Source organism: Sapajus apella, unplaced genomic scaffold (assembly GCF_009761245.1).
Source record: "Sapajus apella isolate SASKATOON/1434 unplaced genomic scaffold, GSC_monkey_1.0 scaffold31, whole genome shotgun sequence".
Classification (NCBI taxonomy): domain Eukaryota; kingdom Metazoa; phylum Chordata; class Mammalia; order Primates; family Cebidae; genus Sapajus; species Sapajus apella.
Genome location: NW_022436971.1, coordinates 16,083,041 through 16,098,130, shown reverse-complemented (window position 1 = coordinate 16,098,130; position 15,090 = coordinate 16,083,041). Strand labels below are relative to the sequence as shown.

The 15,090-nt window shown below is 41.3% G+C and overlaps 1 protein-coding gene across 4 annotated transcripts in view; it reads left to right on the top strand.

Moving 5' to 3' along the window:
• Nucleotides 1–15,090, top strand: part of CPSF3 (cleavage and polyadenylation specific factor 3) — a 51,945-nt gene that overhangs the window by 23,993 nt on the left and 12,862 nt on the right. For all 4 annotated transcript variants that reach the window (XM_032294179.1, XM_032294180.1, XM_032294181.1 and 1 more), the window contains 5 exons: nucleotides 597–749; nucleotides 3,715–3,823; nucleotides 5,601–5,699; nucleotides 7,043–7,137; nucleotides 9,098–9,185. In XM_032294179.1, coding sequence (XP_032150070.1) covers nucleotides 597–749; nucleotides 3,715–3,823; nucleotides 5,601–5,699; nucleotides 7,043–7,137; nucleotides 9,098–9,185 — 544 coding nt within the window. The remainder of the gene's footprint in view (nucleotides 1–596; nucleotides 750–3,714; nucleotides 3,824–5,600; nucleotides 5,700–7,042; nucleotides 7,138–9,097; nucleotides 9,186–15,090) is intronic.

The window sequence follows — 15,090 nt, the reverse complement described above, 5'->3', positions numbered from 1 at the left end:
CAGCCTGACCAACATGGTGAAACCCTGTCTCTACTAAAAATACAAAAATTAGGCATGGTTGCATGCACCTCAACCCAGCTACTTGAGAGGCTCAGGCAGGAGAATTGCTTAAACTCAGGAGGTGGAGGCTGTAGTAAGCTGAGATCACACCACTGCTGCACTCCAGCCTGGGCGACAGAGCAAGACTCCATCTCAAAAAGAAAGAACCATGGGTGTTTTCTGAGACAGTAGGGTAGCAATAGTTTTGTACCAGAGTCATAGGCATTTAAAACTGGAAGATTACAGAAGTCAGCCCTTTCCCACTGTGAACAGAGAAGCGGTGAAACATGGAAAAGGCGTATATCTCATTAGTGGCAAAGACTGGAGTAGAGAAGAAGTTGCTTTACTCTGTTCAAATAGCACCACATAAGGATCTTTTAAAGCCAAACAGAATGACTATGTGTATGCAAGTTGAATCAGCTGGAGGTCTTTAAAAGTAGTAAAGTTTCAGAGCTTCTAAGTATGTTTCTGTTTCATATATTTAATTAATTCAGCTAAAGACCATGATTAATCTGAATGACGTTTTCCTATGTTCTTTTAACATTTCTTCTGTGTAGATTTTAGTCCATGGAGAACAGAACGAAATGGCCAGGTTGAAAGCAGCACTGATTCGAGAATATGAAGATAATGATGAAGTTCACATAGAGGTTCATAATCCTCGGAATACAGAAGCAGTGACCTTAAACTTCAGAGGAGAAAAACTGGCCAAGGTAAAAGGTTATGGTTCCCGTCGATCCAATCCATGGAAGACTGTGCTTAAGAAAATAGATCTCCCTCAGTCAAAAGAATATGCTTATTTCTGTCTACTTGTTATACTGCAGGAATTTTATCCTTACCCTGTTTGGCTGCTTTTGGTTCTGTCAGTTCATTTCTTCAGATGGAAAGTGTTCAGCTTGATTAGGCCTTAATGCAGCTGAATCTGATAGTTCTTTAATCCACACCCCACTTGCTTTTCCTTCCCACATCTGAGGGTAAAGAAATGTTCATTACTGTTTGTTACTGTAGCCAGTGCAGCTGTATGTCCACCTCTTATAATTCTTCCTGAGAATCTAAAGGTAGGCACATGTCTCCAAACATGTATGTTTGTATAGATATGATGGAATATTGAAACATTTTCTTTTTAAGAATTAATTGGCCAAGCACGGTGGTTCACACCTGTAATCCCAGCACTTTAAGAGGCCGAGGTGGGTGGATCATTTGAGGTCAGGAGTTGGAGACCAGCCTGGCCAACATGGTGAAACCCTGCCTCTGCTAAAAATACAAAAAAAATTAACTGGGCATGGTGGCAGGTGCCTGTAATCCCAGCTACTTAGGAGGTTGAGGCAGGGGAATCACTTGAACCCGGAAGACAGGTTGCAGTGAGCTAACATTGAATCTGGGAGGTGGAGGTGCAGTGAGTTGAGATCACACCACTGCACTCCAGCCTGGGCAACAGAGTGAGACTCGGTCTCAAAACAAACAAACAAAAAAGAAGTAATCAAGACTGGGCACGGTAGTGGCTCACTCCTGTAATCCCAGGGCTTTGAGAGGCCGGGTCAGGTGAATCACTTTAGCTCAGGAGTTCAAGACCAGCCTGGGACCACATGGTGAAACCCATTCTCTACAAAAAATACAAAGATTAGCTGGGTGTGGTGGCATGTGCCTATAGTCCCAGTTACCTGGGAGGCTGAAGTGGGAGGATGGCTTGAGCCCAAGAGGTTGAGGCTGCAGGGAGCCGCTGTCCTGCCACTGCACTCCAGCCTGAGTGACAGAGCAAGACCTTGCCTCAAAAAAATAAGAGAATTAATCATTTTTGAGAGTGAAATGTAATATTTTCAGAATGTAAAGTTGAAATAGTTAAGGAAAGCTGATCTGGCTTTTAGAGGGGTGCTGCCAGAGGCCTGCGTCTGTACTTCTATTGCTCACAACTCTTTTAGAAATATTTCTAAGGGAAACTTTAAAAATGTATGTATATATGTAATTTTAAATTTTTTAGAAAGGAATTGAAATCAGTATGTTGAGGAGATATCTGCACTCCCATGTTCTGTTTTTTGTTTGTTTGACATGTCAAACAACTCACTCTGTTGCCCAGGCTGGAGTGCGGTGGTGCATTCATGACTCACTGCAGCCACAACCTCCCTAAGCTCAGCTGATCCTCCCATCTCAGCATCCCAAGTAGCTGGGACTACAGGCACAAACTTTTTTTTTTTTTTTTTTTTTTGAGACAGAGTCTCACACTGTCACCTGGGCTGGAGTGCACTGGCACTATTTCAGCTCACTGCAACCTCCACCTCCCTGGATCATGTGATTCTCTGCCTCAGCCTCCCGAGTAGCTAGGATCACAGGCACCCACCACCACACCTGGCTAATTTTTTTGTATTTTTAGTAGAGACAGGGTTTCACCACATTTGCCAGGCTGGTCTCAAACTCCTGACCTCAAATGATCCACCCACCTCAGCCTCCCAAAGTGCTAGGATTACAGGCATGAGCCGCTGCACCAGCCTCAGGCACAAATTTCATTGATTTAGTTGAAGGTTTAAATATCAACATATGGGCTCGTGCCTGTAATCCCAGCACTTTGGGAGGCCAAGGCAGGCGAATCATCTGAGATCAGGAGTTCGAGACCTGCCTAGCCAACATGGAGAAACCCTGTCTCTACTAAAAATACAAAAATTAGCCAGTCATGGTTGTGTGCAACTGTAATCCCAGCTACTTGGGAGGCTGAGGCAGGAGAATTGCTTGAGCCTGGGAGGCAGAGGCTACAGTGAGCTGAGATCATGCCACTGCACTCCAGCCTCATGACAGAGTAAGAATCTGTCTCAAAAAAAAAAAAAAAAAAAAAGGTTTCATTCACATTTGTAATATTTTTTGTTTTTAAATGGTTGTTACTTTATTCTCTTAAAAATGTTTCTCCCTCAATTTATTAGCTCACCCATACCTGTCTTTATTGACCTTTTTATTCAGAGCTGCTGCTGCTGCTGCTTTTAGTGTTAGGTGTACCACAGCCTCCCAGATCTGTATCAGTGTACCTCACTCTCTGTATGACTTTGCAACGAGCCTGAGGGAGTGCATGTGTGTGTTTCATGGGCACTTCCCGGCCTTCCCTACTACTTTGCAGCTAGTGAGAGCTTTCTTTTTTTTTGAGACGGAGTCTCACTCTTGTTACCCAGGCTGGAGTGCAATGGCGCGATCTCGGCTCACCACAACCTCTGTCTCCTGGGTTCAGGCAATTCTCCTGCCTCAGCCTCCTGAGTAGCTGGGATTACAGGCATGTGCCACCATGCCCAGCTAATTTTTTTTTGTATTTTTAGTAGAGACAGGGTTTCACCATGTTGACCAGGATGGTCTCGATCTCTTGACCTCGTGATCCACCCGCCTCGGCCTCCCAAAGTGCTGGGATTACAGGCTTGAGCCACCGCGCCCGGCCAAGAGCTTTCTTAAGCCCCAGCACCTAGTAAGTTACTTGGTTGTTGAACTAATTAGAACTGAACTGCACCTGTGACTCTTCACTTTGACAATGTAGCAATGCTATTGCCCTCGTCATAGAGATATAAAACATTTTACGTTTTTCATTACTAAATTCATGTGTCTTCATAGTTCCAGGGCGTTATGATCATTTTGATGAACTGCATTTTAGTACTGAATAACTGCATTTTACCAGGTTCTATCTTCTTCAAGTTTTTTTTTTTTAAACAGGTTATGGGATTTTTAGCAGACAAAAAACCAGAACAAGGCCAGCGGGTCTCAGGAATACTTGTTAAAAGAAACTTTAATTATCACATACTTTCTCCTTGTGACCTGTCCAGTAAGTATACTATTAAATGTCAAATCTAACTTCACCTTAGCACTGAAAGAAAATCTATGAAAACTTCTCTTCACCTAGTGGCTAAATTTTAAGTAACAGACAAGTAATAACAAAGGAATAGGTGCAAATAATCTAATTAGCATTGTGGAAGAAGAAAACACTTCCCGTAAACTACTGAAAGATTTAAATTATTTGTGAAATCACTTGCTTCGTTGTTGAAAACATAAGTTCATTTCTGAATTCATCGACTATTCCTGCTCACCGTTTCCTACCCTCTACAACACACTGGTGGCCTTTTATCTTCTGAAGTGACTTTGGATTCTCCAGTAAGCCGTTTGGTTTTTATGACCTTTACATAAGCATTTCAGTTTTTCATGACCTTTATATCACTTGCTGGGCCTTTCCATTCCTTCACCATTGCGGAAAGAGTAGGAACAACGGTTTCTATAATTTCTTTAAAAGCAAAAATTAATGTAAAGCCTAATTTTTTCATTACATTGGAACTTGCAGCATCCAAATAAGTAACACCAACTATAACTGATGCCTCTAATGTGTATAAATTGAATCTCATTGTAAAGAAAAATGAAAAATTGCACAAAACTAATAAGATTACATGTATGTTTTTAAACTGCTTTTTTCCCCAAAATTGATAAACATTTCCACATGCATTCTTTGTCTTTATAAATTTACTAAGCTAACGAAACAAAAAAAAAACAAACAAAAACAAATTTACTGAGCCATTAACAAGTCATTTTCCAATGAATATGGCATTATCTTCAAGTAAATACTATGCTCAAGGTGACTTACATGGTACTAATAAATTTTATGCACTTTATGCAGGAATAAGAAAGAAAGCGTAGTGGGCGGGCACAGTGGCTCATGCCTGTGATCCCAGCACTTTGGGAGGCCAAGGTGGATGGATCACAAAGTCAGGAGTTTGAGACCAGTCTGGCCAACATAGTGAAACCCCATCTCTGCTAAAAATACAAAAAATTAGCCAGATGTGGTGGTGTGTGCCTGTAATCCCAGCTACTCAGGAGGCTGGGGCAGGAGAATTGTATGAACCTGGGAGGCAGAGGTTGGAGGCCGAGATTGCGCCATTGCACTCCAGCCCAGGCAACCGTGTGAGTCTCCGTCTCAAAAAAAAAAAAAAAAGAAATAGCAGAAATAGTGGTAGTGTTGGGGTATTTACCTGTGAAATCGCCCTGCTGTCTGCTTTCGTACCATCGTAGGTCACTATGTGACTTGTGCCTTCATTCTGTTAGTGAGCTCTTACTCTTATGCCACGTAGTCCTAGCTCTTGAAATCTGTCTAATGAGGAAAACGGTCTTGGGCAGAGCTCATCCTGATACTGCTCAGTGGCGTGCAGAAGTGTGTAATAAGTATATGAGGAGCGACTGTGCACCTCAGGAGTCAGGAAAAATTTTGCAAATCAGGCAGCCCTTGGGCTGGGTGGTGAAAGATCATTGGGAGTTACCAAGGAAAGAAGGCAGATGATAGCTGACATATCAGCTTCAAGGCATCCAAGAACCTGGTGTTTTGGGGGGCATGAGGTGCTTTCTTAAGGCTGGAGTAGAAGTTAACTGAGGGGGAGAGGTGGGGACATAGGGAGATGGATGGGGAAGTGAAAGGTGGTACCAAATTAAGGAGCATCTTGTTAGCTTTCTGAAAAACGTGTTCACACTTCCTTTGCTGTTCTTTCTTTTTTCTTTGCTCCTGGAATGTGTTTTGTAGGACTGATACTGTTTCTTCAAGTCTGTTCTGATTTTCTCTTCAGATTATACTGACTTGGCCATGAGCACTGTGAAGCAGACCCAAGCCATTCCATATACTGGTCCCTTTAATTTGCTCTATTACCAGCTGCAGAAATTGACAGGTGTGTGTGTGTATTAAAATTCATTTCATTGTTTTCTGTTTTTTAGTAAGAAAACTTTCTATCTAGAAAAGAATGTTACTTAATTTTGATAATTGTCTCAGAATTATATGTTTTATTAATATATATGGTCATGTTATTATTGCCTTTATGTGAAATTTTAGAAAATAGACTCATATTCTTGCCTGATGGTCCTGGAAAGAAATTTAAAAACACTCGCGTGCCTGTAATCCCAGCTACTCAGGAGGCTGAGGCAGGAGAATTGCCTGAACCCAGGAGGCGGAGGTTGCGGTGAGCCGAGATCGCGCCATTGCACTCCAGCCTGGGTAACATGAGTGAAACTCCGCCTCAAAAAAAAAAAAAAAAAAAAAAAAAAACACTAAAAAAAATTTTTGAAAAAAGAAAATATACTCAAAAAATTTTTTAAATTCCATAATACTTATCTTTGGCCCACTTAAAATTTAGTAGTCTTTGCTCCTTGTGTTTAAAATCTGTTTTACTTGATGATACCTAAAATTTGACCTATTTCTTTTATTTGATTGGTGAAAATAATTTTTCTGGTTTTATTGATACCAATCTATACAGCAGGTTTTATAAGAGTTCATGACCACTAGCCAAAGGCCAGTGAGAAAATAAACCTAGTATGTTTTCAGAATAGACAATTTGAGTTTGAGATTTTGTGTATTAACATAATGAGGGCAGTGACTAAATTAAAAGGTGTGAACTTTCTGTTAAAGCAAGAATACTTCATATTACAAAATACATTTTCCATCAGTAACGCTCTTCATAACTCATGAAGTACTACCATAAAATGAACCAGTAGAGAAAGTCTTGTTTTTAAACCTGGGAAACTTGCACTAGGATTATCTGTCATAACATAGAAGGTTAATAAAATATGTCTGAACCGTCCTTGATTAAGAGGATGCTAGAAAGGCCGGAAAAGTCTCTTCGGCAATAGAAGTTCGCTGTAGAACGATTAAGCTTACGAAGACAGAAGGTAGACAAAACTAGTGGGCAACAATCGACTGGTTTTATATCACATGTTAAGATGCTGGCGGAAGGCTAAATCCCTTGTATACAAAACGTAGATGTTTGAACATCATTTAAGTTTGCTACTGATAAAATGTTTGATGTCCAAGGTAAATGCTACCTCGTTATCTGAATTTTTGCAATACATGTTCAGACCTTTCAGTTGCTGTACTTTGCTGTTTAAAAATGGACTATACAAATGAGTTACTTTTTCATTGTGTAGCTGCTTTATTTTAGCTGTCTCTATAAACAAATGAATGGTCTCTGGAAGATTATCAGAAAAGTATATATATCTTATAATTACGTCTTCCTTTCAGGTGATGTGGAAGAATTAGAAATTCAAGAAAAACCCGCTCTGAAAGTGTTCAAAAATATTACTGTAATACAAGAACCAGGCATGGTGGTATTAGAAGTAAGATAAGATCATTTACCTAAACAATGAGTGGAAGAATGTTTAAAAAGAGTTCATGTATAATCGTAGAGAAAGTTAGTTTCTTCCCAATTAGAAAAAGAATATTGTTAGAAAGCATATATATATATATGTCTTCAAGGTCAGCATTAAGTATGATTAAGTAGCTGAGTGTTTTCTATGTAGCCACAAAAAACTAATAATAAATTAAGGTTTCATATTTAGCACGTGTAATAAGTGTCATTCTCTCATATAAATCTCAACTGATTTTGTGGTACCCCAGGATGTTTTTAGTTATCTCGAAAGGTTTACATTTCTTAAGGTAAAAATTTAATTCTGTTAAATTAAGACAAATTTATCATGTACCACTCATTAAAAGAGTAGACTTCTGAAGATTCAAATAACAGTAAAGTGACCCAAATCTGGAAAGGCTAGAAATTATTAAATTAAGTGATGTGGTTCCTGTTAGAATTTTAAAATCCAGCTTGTGGAGTTTGGAAGATAGATACCAAAGGAATTACGTAGTTGATTTAATAGATTGGTGCCCGTTAAGTTTAAAGAAGTTCTTTCAAAGTGAGTCCTGTTATTGAATAGTCCAGGGAAGAACTTTGTCTGCTGCTCTACCCCAAGGTAGAATTGTATATAAATTGCCAAGATAGATGGTCAACTATTTTATGCATACATTCTGACTTTTTTTTTTTTTTGAGACAGAGTCTTGCTCTGTCACCCAGGCTGGAACGCAGTGGCGTGACCTTGGCTCACTGCAATCTCCGCCTCCCAGTTTCAAACGATTCTCTTGCCTCAGTCTCCCAAGTAGCTGGGACTACACGTACACGCCACCACGCCCGGCTAATTTGTGTATTTTTAGTAGAGACAGGATTTCACCATGTTGGCCAGGCTGGTCTTGAACTCCTGATCTCAAGTGATCCACCTGCCTTGCATACATTCTATTTTAAAACAATAAAGATTTCTCAGCTTTGGTCCCAATACAGTTCTGTGATTTAAGTCTAAATTTGATTCATAAGGCTAAAAGCAACTAAAGAAAGTGCCAGGCCAGGCCCAGTGGCTCACGCCTGTAATCCCAGAACTTTGGGAGGCGAAGGCGGGCAAATCACCTGAGGTCAGGAGTTCGAGATCATGCTGGCCAACATGGTGAAACCCAATCTCTACTAAAAATACAAACGTTAGCCGGGCATGGTGGCAGGCATCTGAAGTCCCAGCTACTTGGGAGGCTGAGACGGGAGAATCACTTGTATCTGGAAGGTAGTGGTTGCAGTGAGCCGAGATCGTGCCACTACACTCTAGCCTGGGTGACAGAGCAAGACCCTGAAAAAAAAAACAAAAACAAAGAAAGTGTCAAAAGTAGTAGTTACCTATAAACATGAAGTTACGTGCAACAATATATAAATGTTAATGTCAGAAAAAGGGGGAAAGTTATTAGAGACATTAATTTAGCTCATGCTACTAAATACTGTTAGAGGCTGCGTAAATATGTCGGAGAAGGTTTACCCTAGGAATAAAAGCCGGGGATCTGCGGCTTAGTGTGAGAAGCAAAAGTAAATGTTTCTTCACATTCTGTCTGTAGCCATATACTATACTAAATACAAGCATTAGGAATTTGAGGTTAGCCCAGCCCCAGTAATCATCCTGTGCAACTAACTTTTGAGTCAGTTTTCTCTTTTATAAAATGAAGTTAATAGTACTATTTGTTATGAAAATTAAATGATAACGCCTATAAAACATTATGTGAAAAGGAAGTGCTCAGTACAATTTGCTTTTGTTGTTTACAGAAAGAGGAGTGTGGTATTGTTAATTTCAGTAAACAATGAGTCAGTTAATTTCAGGGAAGTGCTAGAAGCAGTAGTTCCATGTGTACAGCCATGGTTGGGTGGGTTATAGTTGCAGCTTTTGTGGTTGGTCTCTGTAGGTGGGTCACTTCCTAATTCTGCCTTTTGCTTTCCAGTGGTTGGCAAACCCTTCTAATGATATGTATGCAGATACAGTAACAACTGTGATATTGGAAGTCCAGTCAAATCCCAAAATAAGAAAAGGTAAGAGTTCTTGTATTTTTATCTTTTAATTCTTTCATTTTTCTTACGTTTCTTTGAACTAAAAAGCAGTAAATAGACTCGTAACAAACTTGATCATTTCTGTGTAATCTTTAAGATAGAAAATATACGCAGCAATATATATTATTAGTATTTTACTTATTTTTGTCCTGGTTCTTCATTCATACTGCAAAAACCTGGCTGCAATTAAGAGTAAGATAAAATCCTTTTAGAAGCAGCCCTCTTAAAAGTAATTGAGTCAGAAATTCCAAAACAGTGATGTATTGAACCAGTTAGATTAGGAAGATACACTACTATCATCATGTTTAATAAAACTTGTTGAATAGAATCACATCTCCCTATGGGACAGTTTACAACCAGAGAAAACAGTGAAGATACTTTTGTGTTATTTCTTTGATTCTGTTTTATACTTAAGTCAGCATAATACATGTCTCTTTTTTTTTTTTTTTTTTTCTTTTTTTGAGACAAAGTCTTGCTTCGTTACCCAGGCTGCTCTCAAACGCCTGGGCTCAAATGATCCTCTCACCTGAGCCTCCTGAGTAGCTGGAACTACAGGCACGAGCCGCCGTACCCAGCTCTTATGCATGTTTTAAGCTGTGAGTCTCTGGCATATAGAGTAGTCCTGTTTGCTGCTGCTGGGGGAGGTGACCGTACTGGAAGCCTCTCAACCGTTACCCTTCACATGGCATTAGATCCTGGTCTCTGATGGAATATTATTGTTTCTTCAAAATATATAGTTAGTTCTTTCATTTTGTGAGAAAAAAGTTTAGCAGACTACTTTGTAATTCATCTTATGCCGCATCTATGATATAAACAAAGACCTGGACGATCTAAATCTAAGTTATTCGTTTGAGTCACTGGCAAGCATTTACATTTGTTTTGAGTAATAATAATTGTAAAAATGATCATTTGGACATCACTTGAGAACTTGTTTTAGTTGAATTAACTCATGGGAAATGGCTCCCCCCATGTGCATGGAACACAGGAGGCAGCTGTGCATTTGTGTAAGCTGCAGAACGCTGCACCCTGGATTCTTACATGATGGTCAGTGTCACAGTCTTGATCCTGGGGAACAAATATATTGACAGAAAAAAGGCAGTTGTCGGCCGGGCGCCGTGGCTTATGCTTGTAATCCCAGCACTTTGGGAGGCCGAGGCGGGTGAATCACAAGGTCAAGAGATCAAGACCATCCTGGTCAACATGGTGAAACCCCGTCTCTACTAAAAATACAAAAAATTAGCTGGGCATGGTGGCGCGTGCCTGTAATCCCAGCTACTCAGGAGGCTGAGGCAGGAGAATTGCTTGAACCCAGGAGGCGGAGGTTGCGGTGAGCCGAGATCGCGCCATTGCACTCCAGCCTGGGTAACAAGAGTGAAACTCCGTCTCCAAAAAAGAAAAAAGGCAGTTGTCAGTTTTCTCTTATGGTCAGGCATGGTGGCTCACACCTGTAAACCTAGCACTTTGGGAGGCCAAGGCAGGTGGATCCCTTAAGGTCAGGAGTCTGAGACCAGCCTGGCCAACATGGCAAAACCCCATCTCTTCTAAAATTACAAAACAAATTAGCCAGGGTGGTGGCCGGTGCCTGTGATCCCAGCTATTCAGGAGGCTGAGGCACTAGAATTGCTTGAACTTGAGAGGCAGAGGTTGCCGTGAACAGAGACCACGCCACTGCACACCAGCCTGGGCGACAGAGTGAGACTCTGTCTCAAAAAAAAATTTTTTTTTTATTACTTATCTTAGATGGTAAAAATAAAGGTGTGCAGGGTAGAAAGAGGAACTTTTAAAAAGATCATGAGTAAGTAGTGGTGCAGAAGTGATGCAGGGAAGAGGGTTGGGTGTGGAGAGCAGAATGAAGCCCAGAGGCTTTGGGCCAGCACAGCTTTCAGCGCTAAGGCCCTGTCCTTCTAAGAGCACAGCTGGCCTTCACTTCTTATCTTGGTCTGTTCAATCCAAATCAAACGCCACCAAGGTTGCTTTCTCTTCATTGTATTCTGATAGCCATTTTGTAAAATGAAGTCTTTTTGATAATACAGTCAACTGATTAGAAATTGACATACTTTTCTGAAAAATAAAATTTCTATGTAAAAATGGCATTTTTTAGGCCAATTAGGATGTTGTATAGTCTTGGTGATGTTTAGCGTCAATGCTCTGCCAGCCTGTTTTACGTGCCTTGTGGCAGAGGAGGGATCACAGAGATGTTGTCAGGATGCCACCTGTTGTTCTGATGAGGACTTTGCCTAGCGGTGATGGTGAGAAACGAGAGGTGCTGTGCTGTGACGGATAATCTCCACGTAGCTTGTGTCTGTTTTGTACAGGAAGGAATACATGACCTATCATAGGTTGGTTTGCCTTTATCTTGAGTATATCTCTTAATACTCCAGTCCAAAGTGATATGTACCTTTACGTTTCATGTAAATGTAACAGTAATTGAATTTAAAATAATTATCACTGTATATGTGATCCCTCTTACACTAATAATAAAAACATTCCTTCCTTTGGTTAGCCTCTGGCCATTTCAGCAGAGGTTCACGGCAGACAGGTTAGAACTGGGCTGTTTTCGCGTGTTCCAGGTGTTCGTGTTTGCTGAGCTGGCTGGCTGCCTGGTGCCTCCTAGTCATTCCCCATTTTGTAGTTTATGGAGAATGAGGTTTTATATTCCTTTGGGATGATGAAGTGCTTGCATATTTTCATTAAGATTCACTTGACAGATGTTTACTGAGCACCTGCTCCCTAGCAGGCATACTTCTGAATGCTTAGGAAACATCAGGGAACAAAGCAAACAGATCTGCCCCCCTTCAAGGATCTGACATTCTGGCGTGTCCCAGGGCTTCCTTATAGGGTTTAGAGTTGGGCAGATCCCATAGGGTCTTGTTGGCCATTGTAAAGACCTCAGAGTTTGCGTGTGAGTAAGGTGAGGCAATATTGCAGAGCTTCGAGCAGGGCTGAGACAGGATCTGACAGAGTTTTGAAAGGATTACTGTGGTGCTTGCTGAAAGTAGACTGTTAGGAGGGCAGGCAGGAAAGCAGAGGCTCCAGGCAGGAGCTTCTTCAGTCATCCAGCTGGCAGACAGTGGCTCAGGTTAGGATGGAAGTCATGGGGGTAGTGCAAAGTGGCTGGATTCTGGAGGTGTTTTAAAAGTAAAGCTGGCCATGCGCAGTGACTCACGCCTGTAATCCCAGCACTTTGGTAGGCCGAGGTGGGTGGATCACCAGGTCAAGAGATCAAGACCATCCTGCCCAACATGGTGAAACCCCATCTCTACTAAAAATACAAAAAAAAGAAATTAGTTGGGTGTGGTGGCATGCGCCTATAGTCCCAGCTACTTGGGAGGCTGAGGCAGGAGAATTGCTTGAACCCAGGAAGCCAGGAGGCAGAGGTTGCAGTGAGCCAAGATTGTGCCACTGCATTGGAGCCTGGGCAACAGAGCAAAACTCCATCTTAAAAAGACAAAAGTAAAGTCAGTGGCCAGGTGCTGTGGCTCACGCCTATAATCCTAGCACTTTGGGAGGCCGAGGTGGCGGATCACAAGATCAGGAGTTCGAGACCAGCCTGGCCAAAATGGTGAAACACTGTCTCTACTGAAAATAAAAGAATTAGCTGGGTGTGGTGGCGGGCACCTGTAATCCCAGCTACTCAGGAGGCTGAGGCAGGAGGATCACTTGAACCTGGGAGGCAGAGGTTGCAGTGAGCTGAGGTTGCACCACTGCACTCCAGCCTGGGCAACAGGGTGAGACTCTGTCTCAAAAAAAAAAAAAGAAAAAAGTAAAGCCAGCAGTATTTCCTGTTGGATTAGCCTGAAGTGGTGACAGAAAGAGAACAGACAGGATGAACTTTAGGATAATGATCCAAGGTATGTTTGTGATACTTTAGCATGGAGAGTTGTCACTCATGGGGTTCAGTGACAGGTTTTAATAAGCAGCACTTTCTCCTTTCGAAGGTGAAAAGTATTGTAAGAACTGGTACGCTGATACTTACGCTGCTTGTGAGAAAGTTGATTCTGCATATTTGTTATTTATTGAACTGACTTCTTCCTATCCAAACTTGGGATTTTCACATTTAGAGCAGAGTCAGCAACTGTGGCCCACAAGCCACACCTAGCTTGCTTGTTTTGGTGAGTGCAGTGTTACTGAAGCACTGCGTGCGCACCGCTTCATCTCCTCTGATGCCTGTTTCCCACTGCAGCAGCAGAACTGAGTCATTGCAACAGCGACCATATGGTCTAGAAAGCCTAGGATGCCATCTGGCCATTTACAGAAAAAGCTGCCCGCTTCTCCACGCACCTTCTGTGAAACAATCTGATTCTTTGATGGCATTTTTCTCCCTCTTCATTTCTTAGCCTCCTGACACTTCAGTCCAGATTCTGGAAACACAACTTGTATTTATCTGCGGGGGTGTGTGTGTGTGTGTGTGTGTGTGTGTGTGTGTGTGTGTACCACCAACCTCAATTTATGTGTCCCCGTTCTTACCAAAGGGGAAAGCTTACATATTTTCAAGATACATTATTTTATGTTTTTACATATTTTATGTTTTTACATTCCATGACATTCTTCTATGTGACATGGCACCTGTTTTCAGCATGCATGTGTCCTGTTTTGACACACAGACCTGCTAAGGACAGGTATACATGTCTGATTGAATGGTTTTGTGTTTAATATGATCTCATGTGTCTGATGAGTTTTTCTAAATATTCATGCAGGAATTTGCAAATACATATATACATGCAAGCTTTGGAAAGTTTTAATTGTTTCATATCTTAGATATTTATTTTTAATATGTTTTGTGAGATTGTTTTTACATGTCAATTAAGTGCTTATTTTAATTATTAATAATAAAACTAATGATTATAATTAAAGAATAAAGGTTCAATTTTATAGCTTTCTTGGCTAGCACCTGGTTAGTTTTTTGTTGTTGCTGTTTTATTTTGTATTTTTATTTTACTTTATTTTTTGAGGCAGGGTCTCACTCTGTCACAGGCTAGAGTGCAGTGGTGCAGTCTCAGCTCACTGCAGCCTCAACCTCCTGGGCTCAAGTGATTCTCCCACTTCAGCCCCGCAAGTAGCTGGGACTATGGACACACGCCACCCCACCTGTGTTTCACCATGTTGCCCAGGCTAGTCTCAAATGCCTGAGCTCAAGTGGTCTGCCCCGCTTGGCCTCCCAAAGTGCTAGGATCACAGGCGTAAGCCGCTGCACCTGGCCTTTTTTTCTTTTAAATGGAGATGGGGTCTCGCTATGTTTCCGAGGCCAGTCTCAAACTCTTGGGCTCGAGCAGTCCTTCCTTCTCAGCCTCCCAAAGTGCTGGAATTACAGGCAAGTGGTCAGTTGTATATACAAGTAAATTCATGAATTAAAAAGAATTAGATGAACTATGGTTTGAATTATGGAACAGTTTAGGAGAAATGACAGTTCACTCTTTTCCATAGAGTAGATTTAAATAGGTGTGTGGGAGTACAGAAGTGAGTTACCAAAGCTACACTTAGATTATACAGTATTTCAAAAAGTCATCGTATTACATGAGAAAGTTATCACTTGGGCTGAGAAACTGAAAGTTCATTGAAGAAATCGTAATTTTTGAAGTCTCTTTGAAATGACACAGTCTTAGCCAGCCATGGTGGCACACGCCTGTAGGCCTAGCTTCTTGAAAGACTGAGATGAGAGGATCACTTGAGCCCAGGAATTCGAGCTTACAGTGAGCTATGATTGCACCACCACACTCCAGCCTGGATGACAGAGCGAGACACTCTTTCTAAGGAAAAAAAATAAGAAAGAAATGACAGTCTTATATTTCCCTGTTTGTAGATGAGACCGTAAGATTGTTTCTGGCATTTTCTCCCATTACATACACACACACACACACACACACACACACACACACACACACACACT